The 14111-nt window shown below is 38.7% G+C and overlaps 3 protein-coding genes across 4 annotated transcripts; 1 reads left to right on the top strand and 2 right to left on the bottom strand.

The window, feature by feature from the left end:
• Window positions 1-136: 136 nt before the first annotated feature.
• On the bottom strand, window positions 137-7026 carry LOC124406892 (PR domain zinc finger protein 10-like). 2 transcript variants are annotated; one of them, XM_046882552.1, is made up of 13 exons: window positions 6962-7026; window positions 6438-6652; window positions 5933-6335; window positions 5381-5716; window positions 4964-5293; window positions 4585-4788; window positions 4306-4459; window positions 3377-4005; window positions 3031-3295; window positions 2779-2920; window positions 2493-2681; window positions 2218-2409; window positions 137-2075 (listed from the first exon to the last, which is right to left on the bottom strand). In XM_046882552.1, the coding sequence occupies exons 2-13, from the start codon at window positions 6603-6605 to the stop codon at window positions 1800-1802; spliced, it is 3288 nt and encodes a 1095-aa protein (XP_046738508.1). In that variant the 5' UTR covers window positions 6606-6652; window positions 6962-7026; the 3' UTR covers window positions 137-1799. The 2 variants fall into 2 exon arrangements, with proteins under 2 accessions (XP_046738508.1, XP_046738509.1); XM_046882553.1 differs by having other exon boundaries at window positions 6899-6966.
• Window positions 7027-7584: 558 nt separating this feature from the next.
• On the top strand, window positions 7585-11193 carry LOC124407225 (trichohyalin). The gene is made up of 4 exons (XM_046883176.1): window positions 7585-8005; window positions 8280-9254; window positions 9749-9947; window positions 10064-11193. The coding sequence occupies exons 1-4, from the start codon at window positions 7788-7790 to the stop codon at window positions 10706-10708; spliced, it is 2037 nt and encodes a 678-aa protein (XP_046739132.1). The 5' UTR covers window positions 7585-7787; the 3' UTR covers window positions 10709-11193.
• LOC124407229 (palmitoyltransferase ZDHHC23-B) lies at window positions 11192-14043 on the bottom strand. Its single transcript, XM_046883181.1, has 4 exons — window positions 13880-14043; window positions 13211-13757; window positions 12279-12455; window positions 11192-12034 (listed from the first exon to the last, which is right to left on the bottom strand). Exons 2-4 carry the CDS (start codon window positions 13738-13740, stop codon window positions 11833-11835), a joined length of 909 nt encoding a protein of 302 aa, XP_046739137.1. The 5' UTR covers window positions 13741-13757; window positions 13880-14043; the 3' UTR covers window positions 11192-11832.
• Between the last annotated feature and the right edge of the window lie 68 nt (window positions 14044-14111).

Below are 14111 nucleotides of genomic sequence, written 5' to 3'. Positions count from 1 at the left end.
TATCTTTTTTTGGCGATTATTTTTCTTTCGATCGTTTAGAAAGAAGTATAAACTGAGCGGCAATTTGTGAGAGAAGTAAAATTCAAATTTGCTGCTGAGTATCACCTGTTTTTTTTTTTTTTTTTTTTTTTGTATCGTATTGAAGCATTGCAGCTGCAAAGGTTTGTACGATTACGATATTAGAAAAAATCTTCACCTTAAAATAACTATGTTATACGTATAGTCATGTAACACGGAAAATGTGAAATATGGACTGACAATACTTTCGAAATACTTATTATCTCACTGATTATGCCAACTGCACTTAGTTACCACAAAATCACAAGTGCTGATTTTTTATTCTTTATTGCGAACTATAAATAGACTGACAAAAAAAAATAGATTCCTATTAGTTAGACTAATGAATTATTGAAATTTATTGGACTAATTTTCGGGTTACAGCTTGATCTACAAATGTGTTTTACTTTAATTTCTTTCTTCATATAATATTTCATTGGTGTGCGTATACGCTATTACGATACCTGCACAGTGGTTTTCAGATTCAACATTTATCTATGAATATAAGTATATATGAGTTGTAATTTACTTTTCTATTTTCTCCATTTTTCTTCACTAAATCCAAGTCTGAAATTGAGAACAGTTAATATTTGAAAGTTTAAATGAATTCTTGTGATGAGAAACTTGCGATGCAACAGGCAAGCTAAGTTACTGAAATCGAGTCCAGTCAGAGAGATTCATATCCTCACAGAACGTGAAACTATGTTTGATTCGTGCACAAGATGATGATAGATATCATTTCTATACCTATAGTATAGTGAAATAATCTATCAAAGTTCGCTAAGAAATTAATTTCTCAAATAGCCACAAAAAAAAACAGATATTTGTCTATCATTCATTCTCTTTGTTTCAGAATTCCATATTCACTAGTTAAACGACAAAGTAGACCTTGATTAGTGAAAATTACTGTGAGAAAGGTGAGCAAGAAAAAAGACTTGTAAGTAATGCAAAGATATTGCGAAGAGATGAAAACTTTGGTCACAATTATAGACGGAGTTGCAGAATGAAACTGTGACAGAAACAAATAACACTAGTCAATATTGATTCGATCTCTAGCACTACAATATAACTATGGACTATCACTGCGTAACAATTTGATTATACAACTGCCGCATTTTCAACGATCAATGACTCTCACTCGATAATTTCCGGCGTGCGTGTGAAATCATTATTATAGTTGCACTTGAAATGTATTAATAATACGGTCAATTCTTTGTCTCCATTTCTTTTTCTTTCTTACTTTCATGCTTTCGTTTTCTCTCTCTCTCACGCTCACTCTCTCTCCCTCTCTCTCTCTCTCTGTTACTCAATAACTGATCGATTGTCATTTCACTTAAATTTTGCATCCCCTTTTGGCGAAGAAGTTCAAGAGAAGAAATTCGCTGTAGACATACATGTATACCATATAATAATGCTTCACAGAACGTCGGTCTGTTCGGAGAAAAGTTCTGCCTGTTATTGATTCCGTTCTGACAATCTTCTTCAAAAAATTCTGATCATTAGACATGATCCAACAAGAAACCACCCTCTCACAGGGTGAGCGCTAACATTTCGTGTTTGCGCCAACAAACTGTGTCTCAAAGTTCAGGTCAAATATCGTCACTGTTATTCGCAGCAACGACACCCTTGGTTTTTGGCAACAACAGCATAAAGTACAATTCAACTTTTGCCTGTGCACAACGTTCACGAGATTCATATCTCATTATTCATTTAGGGTCCCAAATTAAATTGATTCATCATTTTCAACGTATATCACGCATACGTAAAAACTGCTGACCTACCATGTCTAGACCATTTCCAATCAGATCGACACCTTCTACTAACTTAATTACTTTTGGTTTTAGAAAATCTGTGTCTATATCATACGCTTGTATGTAATCAGACATCAGAAAATTATTGTCAGTTATGGTAGAGTGAAGATTCTGGCTTTGAGTATGACGGTTGCGAGGTCGAGGTACTTGAAACGCAGGCTCCATCAGGGTAGAGTGCTTCTTGCGTTGATGCTGTAGAAGCTTAGCCTGCAAACATGTGAAGGAACCTTATAAACAATCGTGGCGTTGTTTGTTGATGTGATTGTAAGATAAAAAATTTCTTTTGCACTACAAATGTCACCAATTTTGCTGCCTTTCCCATAAGTGCTGAACAAAGTAACGTATTTACCTTACTCGCGTACTGCTTATGGCACCACTGACACCCTTGCGGAGTTGTAGTAATACTGCCAACAGTTTGACTGAACGTCGGATTTGGGACTCCAGGTAAATCCGATTCTTTGCGCCGATTACTTGGCGGTAAGGCCGCACCAGGATGATTTTTTACAATATGAGCCTTCCGCTTGCTGCTGCTTTTGTAAACCTGATGATAATAATTAACATAGTTGAGCCAATGATTTTAAAAAGGTAGCTAGAAACAACTTTCATAAGAGTAATTAACTATACCTTTTCACAGTACTGGCAATAATAGTCCCTAGTTTGTCGTAAAATCGGTAAGTTTAATTCAGGGACAGATTCTGGAGGAACATCTGGATGTCTTTTAGCCAAATGATTTACGAGCATACCCCGTCGTTTGAAGCCCACCAAACATTGATGGCATTTGTAGACAAAACGATTGTAATCAGTTGGATTGACCTGCAATGAAATGTAATTTGGTTTCTTAGTTTCTGCAGACATCACCTAATTGTAATGTACGAAATATTCTGAAAACTGACAAAATAATCTCTGATACCTTGGGGATAAATTTTTTTGCTTGTTGTCCTTGAGCCACCTGCTGCTGACTCTCTCGCTCCTCATTATGCATTCTTGTCATATGCTCTTTCAATTTGTCCTTTCTTTTGAATTGTTTATCGCAATTGGCGCAATGAAATTCTCTGTAATTACGTTACCAAGTGGTATATAAATACGAGTTTCCTGTTTTAAAAATCACATATAGCACCTATATATCATGCCCTGTAATGTAGTACAAGAACATTGCACATACCTATGATCAGAATGACGTAGCAAATGCATTCTCAACTTGTCAAGAGTGGGGAAACGTTTTGCGCAAAATTGACACTTGTGCTTTCTTTCGCAGTGGTGGGCTCTGATATGTTTTCGAATCACGGAATACTTAGTGAATGATTTTGGACAATGAGGGCAGTTGAAGATGCCGTCTTCGGTGCGGTGAGTTTCGATATGATCTTTCAACATTAAGACTTGGTCGAACGATTGTCTGCACATTGGACATTCAAAAATTTGTTTATCTTCTGAAAAATAAATTCGTAATGTAACTACCGGAAAGCGATCGGGTAATTATTTTTTTTTATGTTGTCTATGATGTTCCTCACCTCTATGTGTTTTCAGATGACACGACAGTGCAGAGTTGTTCATAAACCTTTTGAAACAAACGTTACATGGCAGTGGCTTTTTGTCATCGGCACCATGAACAAGGCAGTGTTGCTGTAAGCGCACTTTGGTTGCAAAACGTTTGTAACACATGGAGCATTTATAAGCTGCCAAAGGAGTTTGCTTTGTGGTTTTTTGTGCTTGTTGTCTGCCATGTTCAGCGACGTGTTTGATTAACTCATTTTTGTTCTCAAATTTAGAGCCACACTGTGGGCAACTGGTAGAATGACTTTCATTTTTGACATTATTGGGGTTGTGAATTAGCGTATGTAAGTCAAGCAGAGCGGCCTTTGCAAATATCAAATTACAATTGAGGCATTTCCACTCAGACATATTTTGTTTCTTATTTTCTTTTTCGTTGGAATTCCCACTGTGGAATATTTTTATATGCCGACTCCGGTTGTAAGGGTGGAGAAAATTTTCACCGCAAGTTTGACACTCGTAACGGGGTGCCTTAGCTCCAGGATGTATTAATAAATGACGTTTCAAACTGTAACTTCGAGGAAAAACCTTCGAACAATACGGACATGTATACAGGACTGTCTGACCATCAACGATTTTGAAAAGTTTTCTGAAAAAAAATATTTGTACGAGTTATCAATACCGCGAATTCAGGTAGCGACTATCTTCCACATATAAATATATTATATAATAACGAAGTTTGTAATTATTATATAGCGAAATGTGGTACTGTATTATAGTTTTCCTATTTTAGCATGTAAGATTTATGTACCGGGACTATGAACAGGTAATCTTAGCTACCTGTGTGGGATTACTACTACGTAAATTTTCTGGTGAATAGAAATATACCGAAGTAATAATTTTCTAGGTCATAATAGTAAATGTTGTGAAAATTAAAATGAGTACTTACTTAGAAGGGGTATGAGTCTTTTTGCACTTGTTTCGAGCTTTAACATCAATTCTTGGACCATCGTGAACATTAAGATGCTTTTGAAGTTTTTCTGATGTGAGAAATCGTTGATTGCACTCAAAACATGGCCAGGGATTCCGTTCATTATTCAATTCTGGGTGATAAAATAAATTTTTAATCGACAAACTTTTATATTGCATAGTGTAAATCTAATAAATAATCGCGTAAAAACGCTATACGTAAGATTTAATGAAATCAAAACGATATCTGAGTACATACCTGTTTCATCCTTCGGATCAGGTACAAGTACCGGTAGATTTCTAGAAGCGGCATATTCAGGACTGGGTCCTGCTTTCAGTTCTTCTTTTGGCAGGATATTTCTTACTGTGAGAAATACGATGCCCTCGCCTTGTTGACTGATTACCAAATTCTGTTCTTTATATGTTGACGCAGGTCGAACAAAGCGCATCCAATTTGACGCATCTACATTGATAATAAATTAATGAATCAAAAAAATTAAAAGTTCATATAAAAATATAGGACAAAATGATTCACCAGAAAAATAAGAATGCTCAAAGGGTTTCATATAATATCGTCTCTCTGGTTGCCTACACTGTAGCACTAAGTAATAATATATGAATGATAAATATTTAATTACTTTCGTCGGAAACGTCTATCTTCAAAAATTCTCCACCATCTGTTTGGTACAAGAGAGGCAGTGTGTTCTGTGGTACTATTCCCTCATATGTGCATAAAATTCCTTCAATCGGCCCGAATTGAGTGCGTCTTGGTATATTGCGTTTGGCAAAAACACCGTAGATTGCTCCTTCATGTATAGTACTTGATGTTGGTAACTTGTTTATCGTAAGGTATGAACCAGGCAAGGTTGCTCTAGCTCTTGATGGAACAGGTTGATCCGCAATAGTCTGGACATTGTGTAGAGTGCAATTCTCAGCGTCAACAAAACCACCATCGCATTTCTTGCACCCTGCATCGATTCCGAGAATCAGAGAAATGTTTAGAAATTCTTTATATAAATTTTGTCCTTTCACAATGAGTGTTGACATCTACTTACACAACGCTTTTTTGTCATTGATATGCCGCTTGGATCTTCGCACCCCCTTTTTGTCAGCAGATGTCTTTAACACATCATCTTTATTCAAATCAGGAAGAACTTGAACAATGGAACTTTCTTTCGGATGCATTGCTAGCTGTGAATCATCTCCAGCTTTGACTTCAAGGTGTGTAATTTTCGTCTCATCAATCTCTAGGTTCTGATTTTTATATCCACTTATTGCATTCAATTGCTCTTCATGAGTGACAAGAAAATCTCTTGCCAAGGTAAAGTCTGCACTTGGTATACCAGTCAACATCAATGGTGCTGCGGAACTCTCCAGCTCTGGCGCAGCACCTGCATCAATGCCAGTGACTATTTAATGTGTGTAGTGATCAGGATTAACTTCAATTAGTTCAAGCAATAAACCCAACAGGTTTTGTAAAATTTTAATGATTAATCAATGCACAATCTCATGGAAAACACAATGTGATTCATGTTCTAGAGATTTTCCACACATGCTGTGCATAACGCAGGAGATAACGATGAGCTCAACTGGAAATTGATCTTTACCTTGCATCAGGATCAATTCACCGCTAACTCCCGCATCAAGACCTTCCTCGTTGCCTGCGACAACAAAATCTGAGGCAGTATCAGCCTGGACAACAGTTTGTGTGGAAGATTGATCTGCCAATTGTGTGACATAATTAATTGTCGGTCGTACATTTTGATCAGAGGTAGAAATCAGAGGTGAGGACGGTCCTTGAAGAACAACAACAGAGTTATGGAATGGGGATGGTGGGAGTTGAACAGGAGTAGGTGAATACCGAGCTGCCGAACTCATGTTCGGATCTAATGGACTTACTCGGTGCTCAAAATCAGAAAGTGGGGATGATGCTTGGGGGGAAAAAGGGACCTGTTCGTACGTCGGAAATATTCGTGAGTAGTCTTTCGAGTTGTCTTCAACATACTCGACCTGCAAAGGTAAGTCAATTATTCAATGTTGCAGTTTTATACTTGTTTGAGCCTAAGAGGTAGAATCGGCACTAGAATCTTGAAACAATTGAAATTTGCTTACGGTAAGAAACAGCAGCCTGTTATTGTTGACTTTCCTTGGTTGATCAGAGATCGGAGGCGAAGCGTTATGCTCCGAGTGCCAATTTTCAGTGACATCAACGACTTTGTCGATGCCTGGTATTTCCAAGGGGTCACTAGGGGCCCCCTCAGGAGGGCCCCCAGAATCCATTTTCCAAATGATAATTAGTTACGAGTGGAAATATCTCGTAGGGTGGTCTGCAAGGGGTAAATCACTTCATTATTAATATCGATTCATCGGTGTTGTGTGATGCGCGTAAATGGAAGACCGGAATCTCAAAGAAAATCTGTATTATACATGCAAACTAGGTCTCAGCGTTATGGAGTAGAGGCAGTGCAACATATACACAACGCAAAACTTGCGATTCAACATCGCCTTTCAACTAACGTACCTGCGTTTTCATCGTTAATTATAGGAACGAGTATTACTTATGTTTTACGAACAGATAAGAGGACGCTGCGTCCGCTATTAATGCTCGTACAGGTATTTTTGTGAGAAAACTTTACCTCCTATCAAATACGTGCAGTACGCTTTTGTTCGAGCCACTGTCAGCCACCTACAAACCGCTCGACTAATGCCCGTGCATCATGAACATGTACACACACATAGCGCCACGCACACACGCCGTCAGGTCGTCAACAATCGACCTTATCGGTTTTTCACATCGGGAATTGAGCACCACTGCTTTGAGCGGGAACGTTTGAATCGCTTTATCCACGGGCAAAGTCGAAAGCATGCGTTTACGTAATGATATGATGAATGAGTGATGAATTTGGTGTCTTAAAAAGAATGAACAATTGGCTGAATCGACGTGACGACTATAAATTGGAAGGTTAGTTCATTTAAAAAACTAACTCAAATATCAATCGTCAAGATTTTCGACTAGATGTATCTAATCTCTATTAATTGATGTCATAGAAAATACTACTTATATTGAAATATGTGGTAAGTATTAAGCGCTCGAGGTCAATCAAATAATTATTGTTAGTGCTGATCTGGATGAGGGTATCTTTCATAACGTACTCGTAGTTAAATATAAAAAAGATTAAAAGGTCTAGTGATGAATGAAGGAAATATTGTTTGCTTGAATTTATATCGCGCCTGATGCAACACTAAGCATTTCCTGTAGTAACACCTGTCGATTCAAGCAGCCTGACTGAAAATGAATCTCCCTTAACAACAGGATAGCGCATGTAAACAAGACGGTTGTCTGGATATAGCAAACCATTTTGGCTAATCGATGGCCAATCAACAAATCGGACAAGGGACGTGTTGTGTTCACGGATTTAAGATTTACGGTTAAAAATTATAACGTAATTAGTACAATATTAAATGTCGACGATGAAAACTGTGCACTTCGAAGAAGTAAACGACGTAATGGAGCAGATGTTGAGGGCTCCGATTTTTGAAACTACAGAAAAACGGATGTTGGCTACTCTTAGCAAGAAGATGTTAGATCCGAACTTAGTCATGGATGTCAGGCACAAGATATTCCATGAACCGTTATCCCTGTCTCCGTCAAAGGACGTCATACTACAAGAAGCCAAACGGTACTTTATTCGATTAACTAATCATTAGAGATATTATTCTAATCAAATTGATTTTTTGTGTCATTTGCGTTACACGTTGAAAATTCAACACATCTTTACCACTATAAGAGCGGCGCACTCGTGTTCTTAATTTTCTGAATTACGTACATTCTACCGTTTTATAATCGTACGCTATTTCTGTTTATGTATAAATTATGTGAATGTTTAATTTGGGAAAAAATACGTTAGTCGAAAGCTGCAGTGCAATTTAATGAATCTTAAAATATGCTCTCAGCTTGATTCTGGACGAAGAGACGCAAGCTTTGTACCGGAGACGAGAGCAAAATATGTTGGAGTCAGAGCTGAAGAGGTTTCAGTCACACCTTCAAAAAAGTCGCCCAAAATTCCGAGGGCCGTACATTTGCTCTCGAAAGATTTTGGCCAACTCAAACGACGATCAATTTTGGGCCGGAGTAAGCGGTGTAGCAAAGAAAGAAATTGAACGATTATCCGAAACGGTCATTGAAATCGAATCCAACGGTACGATTCAGCTGCAGACGGAACAATCGGTGAAATTGGAAGAAAGCAAGTATCCCTGCCCAATTATTGTCACGATCAAGGATAAACCGATTACGGAATCCAAGGAAGACCGACTGGAATTAATGAGACGCGCTTTCGAGGCATTGAGGCGAAACGTCGTTCAAGAAAGGCAGTTGCAAGAGCTGCGGATCAAGGTTCAGGAGAGAATAACGACGCACAGATTACAGCACAGCTTTCACACCTGGAGGACCTTCGTCGACAACGCGAGGACCCGAGCTCAGCTGAAGAAGGACGGAAAGGAGATGTCGAAGGAGCGGAAAATCGAATTGTTCGTCAACGCTATCAGCGAGAAGCAAAAGGAACTTGCCAAATTGCAGAACAGAACGAATTCCGCCGATATTTCGGCCACTCTTCGCCGCACCCAAAGTGCCGATCATCCTCTAACGACGCTCAATCCGATCTCGGTGAAGAAAAATTCTGCAAAAACATTAGCGGTCGTGGATCCACCGGCAAAACATCGCTTGAATGCTCAGAGGAAGATAATAGCCGAGCAAAAGGCTAAGCTTGCTGAACAAAATAGAATAATCGAAGATTTAAAGCTGAAACAAATTGAGAAAGAAACTCGACACGCCAGTCGAGACACCATCAATGTTGCCAAGGAAGTTTTAACCCATTTTGGGGGTCGGACTAGGAGAACTCTCATAAAATTGATCAGAGATGAAGGCTGCAAGTGAGTTTCGAATTACTTAACTGCATCTCGTGACAAACTGACGTTTGTATTATCATAAATATAATTTTAATATAACCATTGCAGTTTCACCGTACGTTCGATATTACAAATAGATTATGCATGCATGCATCTACTTTTCAAAGGCTATACATCACTATTCTTACGTTAGTTTAGCTTGTTCATCTTTTCTGATTAGTATTAGAGGTCTGGATTTGAACTTGAGAAATTGAGGCTTGCAATAAAGGCCGTTGTTATTGAATAAAAATGAACCGCATTTGACAGCACGTAATTTGCTCATGTTTTTTTTTTTTTTTGAACAGTATGTAGAATTGTTGAACAAGTATTTGATATAGAAAACACCTCTCATTCTATTCATTTGGAGCGTGGATGTTGAAGGTACATCAATTTCGCTACCGCTGACGTGACGTAGTTATTCGAATCGCACATAGTTAAAAAATATAAATACCTGTTCTAATTTATATTCTCATGTGCAGAGACAAATCAATAGTCGAACCTCCGCGACTCCCGAGCCCTCCGAAGTTTTTGATACGGATGGAAGCCAGAGCAGAAGCAAGACGGGAACGGGTGAAGCGAGCACAGGAAGAACGAGAAAAAAAAATGGAGGAGAAACGAAAGAAGGAAGAGTCTGAAAGGCGGGCTGAAGACGAGGAGAGGAAGAGACTGCAGCTCGAGGTAAAACGAAATTAACGAATAAGTTAAAAATGCTCTTTCAAATCTAGAAAAAACATGTAAAACGTGAAACCATTGCGCTGAAAATAATCATGACTGACGGTTACGTTAAATTTAAGGCACAAAAGGAGGCGAGAAGATTACGGGAAGAGCAGGAACAACGAAGAGCCCGGGAAGCTGAACGGACAAAGCATTTGAATCAGATAGCGGATGACTTTCGGCGAAAGTACCTGCTGCGACGATACATGATGGAGCCGTTCTTCAGGCTAATAGACACAAAGTACAACTACATAAAAATAGCCGACGACCATTACCATGGTTCGCTCCTTCGAAGGACTTTAGGAATCTGGCTGAAGGAGACCCACGAACGAATCTCTGTGAAAATGGATCTCGCCTCGGCGGTTTACAACCGGAATATTTTATGGTACGCCTTCAGGGACTGGCGAGATTTCGCCAGAAGCGAAGCAAAAAAGATGCAGGTGGCCACAGATTTTCACGCTATGAGGCTTCAGGAGAAATGCCTCAGAGTGTGGAACGCGAAGACGGTGGAAAGCAAGATTCAGACACTCAATGACGAACAGTTAGCCCGCGAGCATTACAGAAAGAGATTAAGGGCGAAATACTTTGCCAAATGGAAAGACTACCCGACCATTGCCCGGGATATTAAGGAAAAGGAGAAACGAAAAGACAAGTGGAGGGAACTCGTTCAAAGAGTTATACCAGACTTTGATCCCAAGCAACGAGGAGTTGCCATTGAAGATTGATTCCTACGATTGAGTCTGCATGAAGTCTGGAGATTAGAGCGTGACTGACTATGAACGTGATCCAAATTTTCCGATCTTCTACAGTGTTTTAATTTAGAACTCTCTGGCATGGCCGAAGACTTGTTAAACTCGTGACAAAGAACGTGTCACGGTACCTCAGTCAAGTTCAGATAAACGTTTCAAACAATTCCACGATGCGTGCAATCGTCCTCGCACGATGTACGGAGTAGAAACGATGTAAATATTATATTAATGAGTATATAAAGATAGATAAGCACAGTACATAGTGATTACTGATTGGCCACAGTCCGGTACTTACTCTCTGTGAACGTGGAATATGGTTACTTTTGCAATATTTGTCGATATGTATAAATTTATCTAAAGGAAGACGGATTTGATTTTCATAGCCGCCAAAAATAGGTATTATAACAAGAATAGTACGTGATAGATTAGTTGTTTTTTTCTTATTCATCTATTCACTAGTTTGTTTGTACAATATTTATTAGTTGTTTAAATGGCCGTTTTATCACAGTTACATTAAATTTATATACACGATACAAGTATAATGTATGTATATGTATATATATATGTATGTATCGTTATTCAGATCTGAATAGAAACTTCTTTTCTGAGAGAAGTATAATTAAGGTGTAATGCAATATCCAGTTAATACATCGTGCGGTGTACTGTTTTCACAATTCAAGTTACATGAGATTCCGTTTTAGTTCATTATCGAATTATAAAATGAATGAATAAATTATTATGTTCCTACAATTAGAAAGTAATTATCGATATCTACCATAAACAAGATCGGCGATTAGGTCAGCTTTTATTTTCGTTCGTTTCATATTTTTCTTATTTTCCGTTTTTTTCTATCAATATCAAAATTATATGAGATCTGCAATAATATCATCGTCTTAATCGTAATATCAATGTTTTAAATTTCGAAGCAATACTTACATAATTACGATGAGTACACTTTTAACAAATTGAATAGAATGCAAACTTACATATTTACAAATTCCTCCGTTTCTTGATTAATATAATCTTGTTAGACAATAATATCGTCAAGATGTTATATCAAACGAAATAGGCCAGTCCCTTCGTATATCAATCAATAAAACTCAGCAAGCTTTACAACAAAATATATGACCAAAATTTTTCAACATATCTTGACCATAAGAAGCACCACCGCCCGCCAGAGCAAGACGTCTTTCATTCGCTGTTGTACCAATCCAAATCAACCATAAGTGATACAAAAAACACCTCAATACTGCCAACCCAGCAAAAAGACTGTAGATCGCCGATACGAAACAGAGAGCAATGCTGAAACAATGAGTGATGGCATAGATCAGGAATAGTAACCGAAATATAATTATAACTTGACCGAGGTCTTAAGTTTTCAATAAAAAACAACAAAGAAACACACATAACTACAAGCATATCGATTTCCATGGGTCATAAGTGAATTGAGCTCAAGATTGGAGATAGCTGTTCAGTTGCACCGAAGATCTTTGATGTTTAATAATTAATTACGTCAATAGACGCTTAATGGTAATTCTTCACTTACTCCAGCTGGTGATAAACATCGCTGCAATCATCGGGCAGGAGAATGGTACCAATGAAAATGAAAGGATGGCAGACGCTGGTCATGGTGAGATTAGAACCATAGATAAAAGCTATGGCTGAGAATAATAGGCAGCCCATGTACCATCTGAGGTTACTGCCCCCCACACAACAGTCCAGCCTAGAAGGTTACTCATTAGTTACTGAAAATAAGTGATAAGATGATACAATAATAAAAATCAATTAGATAGCCGATCCGCCAGCCTCTGAGGTAACAGGCCAGCAAGCATATACGTTACACATGTGTAAGAGCAAGATTTTTGTGCCAAGTAATGTAACTCATGAACAACACTGTAGCACGCAAAGCGAGATAAACTCTAGCGCAACTTGGAAATACTAAATAGCTCGTTATCTAAAATCAACAATCAACAAATGAAATTATTAATAATATAAAAATGCCTGAAGATATTGAGGCGTTGGTAAAAAATCGAAAATTCTATCAGCAATCAGATGAAATTTCTTTTTCAAACATTCAAGTGGGGTTTTAGATTTTATTCGCTGATAGATAACAAGCTACCAAAATAATAATGCGTTTGATGAAAATATTTCTGTAGCTCTTACGTGTACGAAAAAACAAAGTATTCAAAGAACCACTTGTTTAACATAGTGAGACATTTTATCAGTCAAGGTCCTTATTTTGATTTTGTTTTTTAATAAAATTTAAAGGTCTGCAGTGGTGAACCGAAGTTTACAGTCGGCTATAAATATAGGTCATAAAAACTGCTTTACATAACAGCGGCTCTCTTATCAATAAACTTATAATTAAAGTTACACTTCAGATTTAGAATAAATTTCTGTAGACCTTGCACCAAGTCCGTTGTAACAATAAATCAAACAAGGAGCACTCTGATTCAGGAATTAGGAAATGACATTTACCATTTACAGTGATATTCCCTCCTAATTACGCAAGTTTGGCACATGCGACAGTGATGAGCAAGGGGAGGAGCTCGTCTCCTGCAAGTCGAGCAAAGCTCGCCTCCGGTGTCGCCGAGTTCGATAAGATGAGACGAGGCCGCATCCTGGTTACCGGAGTCAGCCTTGACTCTGGTTTGGTAGGCGCAGCCAATGCCGCCGACGACACTAATGACAAAGACCCAGTTCTCCTCTGGGAGAATTTCTAGCAACGGTACAACGGTTATTTCGAAAACCAGCATCAGCAGTACAACGCTGGTTATATTCCACATGAGAAAGAACTTTGTTCTCAGTAAAAAACGGAGAAAATTATGGTGCAGGTAGTAGACCAGTATCGGCGTTGTTACGAACGTTATTATCGTGCAGAGCAGCGTCTGGGCAGCGGCAAAGGACAGGACGGGCACCGCGATCAGGGGGATAACAGCGTCGACGGAGAGCTGCTTGGCGCCTCCTCGCCATCCACAAGGCGCCCTCAACCTCTCCAGGATATTCATCGTGGCGCCGATTATCCCTGGAATTACCCTTTTTCCACTCTAATCAACGGTGATAACTCAAGCCGCCGGGCTTCATTGAGCAGCTATTTATTTTACGGCACTTTGCCGTCTTGGCTCTTGTTTTGTTTACTGTACTCACGATGTCTGGGGATCGCCAATTCGGCTCTGGTGATTTCGGCTTGGTGACCAGATGGCAGCACGCGGCGAAAACTCGGTATAAATCCTCGCGACAACCGAGGGCCGAACTGCTAACAAGTAGGTACTAAACAGCTTTTAGTTTAGCTCCTGTCACTTGTGCTCGGGCCGAGTGACGCGTCGTTTTAGGTTATGTCAACGAAACTTGATGAGTTTCCAGAATTTTTTTCTATCTC

This window comes from Diprion similis, chromosome 6, assembly GCF_021155765.1.
Source record: "Diprion similis isolate iyDipSimi1 chromosome 6, iyDipSimi1.1, whole genome shotgun sequence".
NCBI lineage: Eukaryota > Metazoa > Arthropoda > Insecta > Hymenoptera > Diprionidae > Diprion > Diprion similis.
Note: the sequence above shows the minus strand (reverse complement) of the source record. Positions and strands in the feature narration are given on the sequence as shown.

Coding starts and splice junctions, on each gene's coding strand:
- LOC124406892 (XM_046882552.1), bottom strand. CDS start 6,605: ATGGATTCTGGGGGCCCTCCTGAGGGGGCCCCTAGTGACCCCTTGGAA. Junction 4,460..4,584: donor TGATCCGAAGGATGAAACAG/GTATGTACTCAG, acceptor TTTATCACCCAG/AATTGAATAATGAACGGAAT. Junction 3,296..3,376: donor TCATCTGAAAACACATAGAG/GTGAGGAACATC, acceptor TTTATTTTTCAG/AAGATAAACAAATTTTTGAA.
- LOC124407225 (XM_046883176.1), top strand. CDS start 7,788: ATGTCGACGATGAAAACTGTGCACTTCGAAGAAGTAAACGACGTAATG. Junction 8,006..8,279: donor ATACTACAAGAAGCCAAACG/GTACTTTATTCG, acceptor ATATGCTCTCAG/CTTGATTCTGGACGAAGAGA. Junction 9,948..10,063: donor GGAAGAGACTGCAGCTCGAG/GTAAAACGAAAT, acceptor GTTAAATTTAAG/GCACAAAAGGAGGCGAGAAG.
- LOC124407229 (XM_046883181.1), bottom strand. CDS start 13,740: ATGAATATCCTGGAGAGGTTGAGGGCGCCTTGTGGATGGCGAGGAGGC. Junction 12,456..13,210: donor AGGGAATATCACTGTAAATG/GTAAATGTCATT, acceptor GTAACCTTCTAG/GCTGGACTGTTGTGTGGGGG. Junction 12,035..12,278: donor GATGTTTATCACCAGCTGGA/GTAAGTGAAGAA, acceptor TCATTGTTTCAG/CATTGCTCTCTGTTTCGTAT.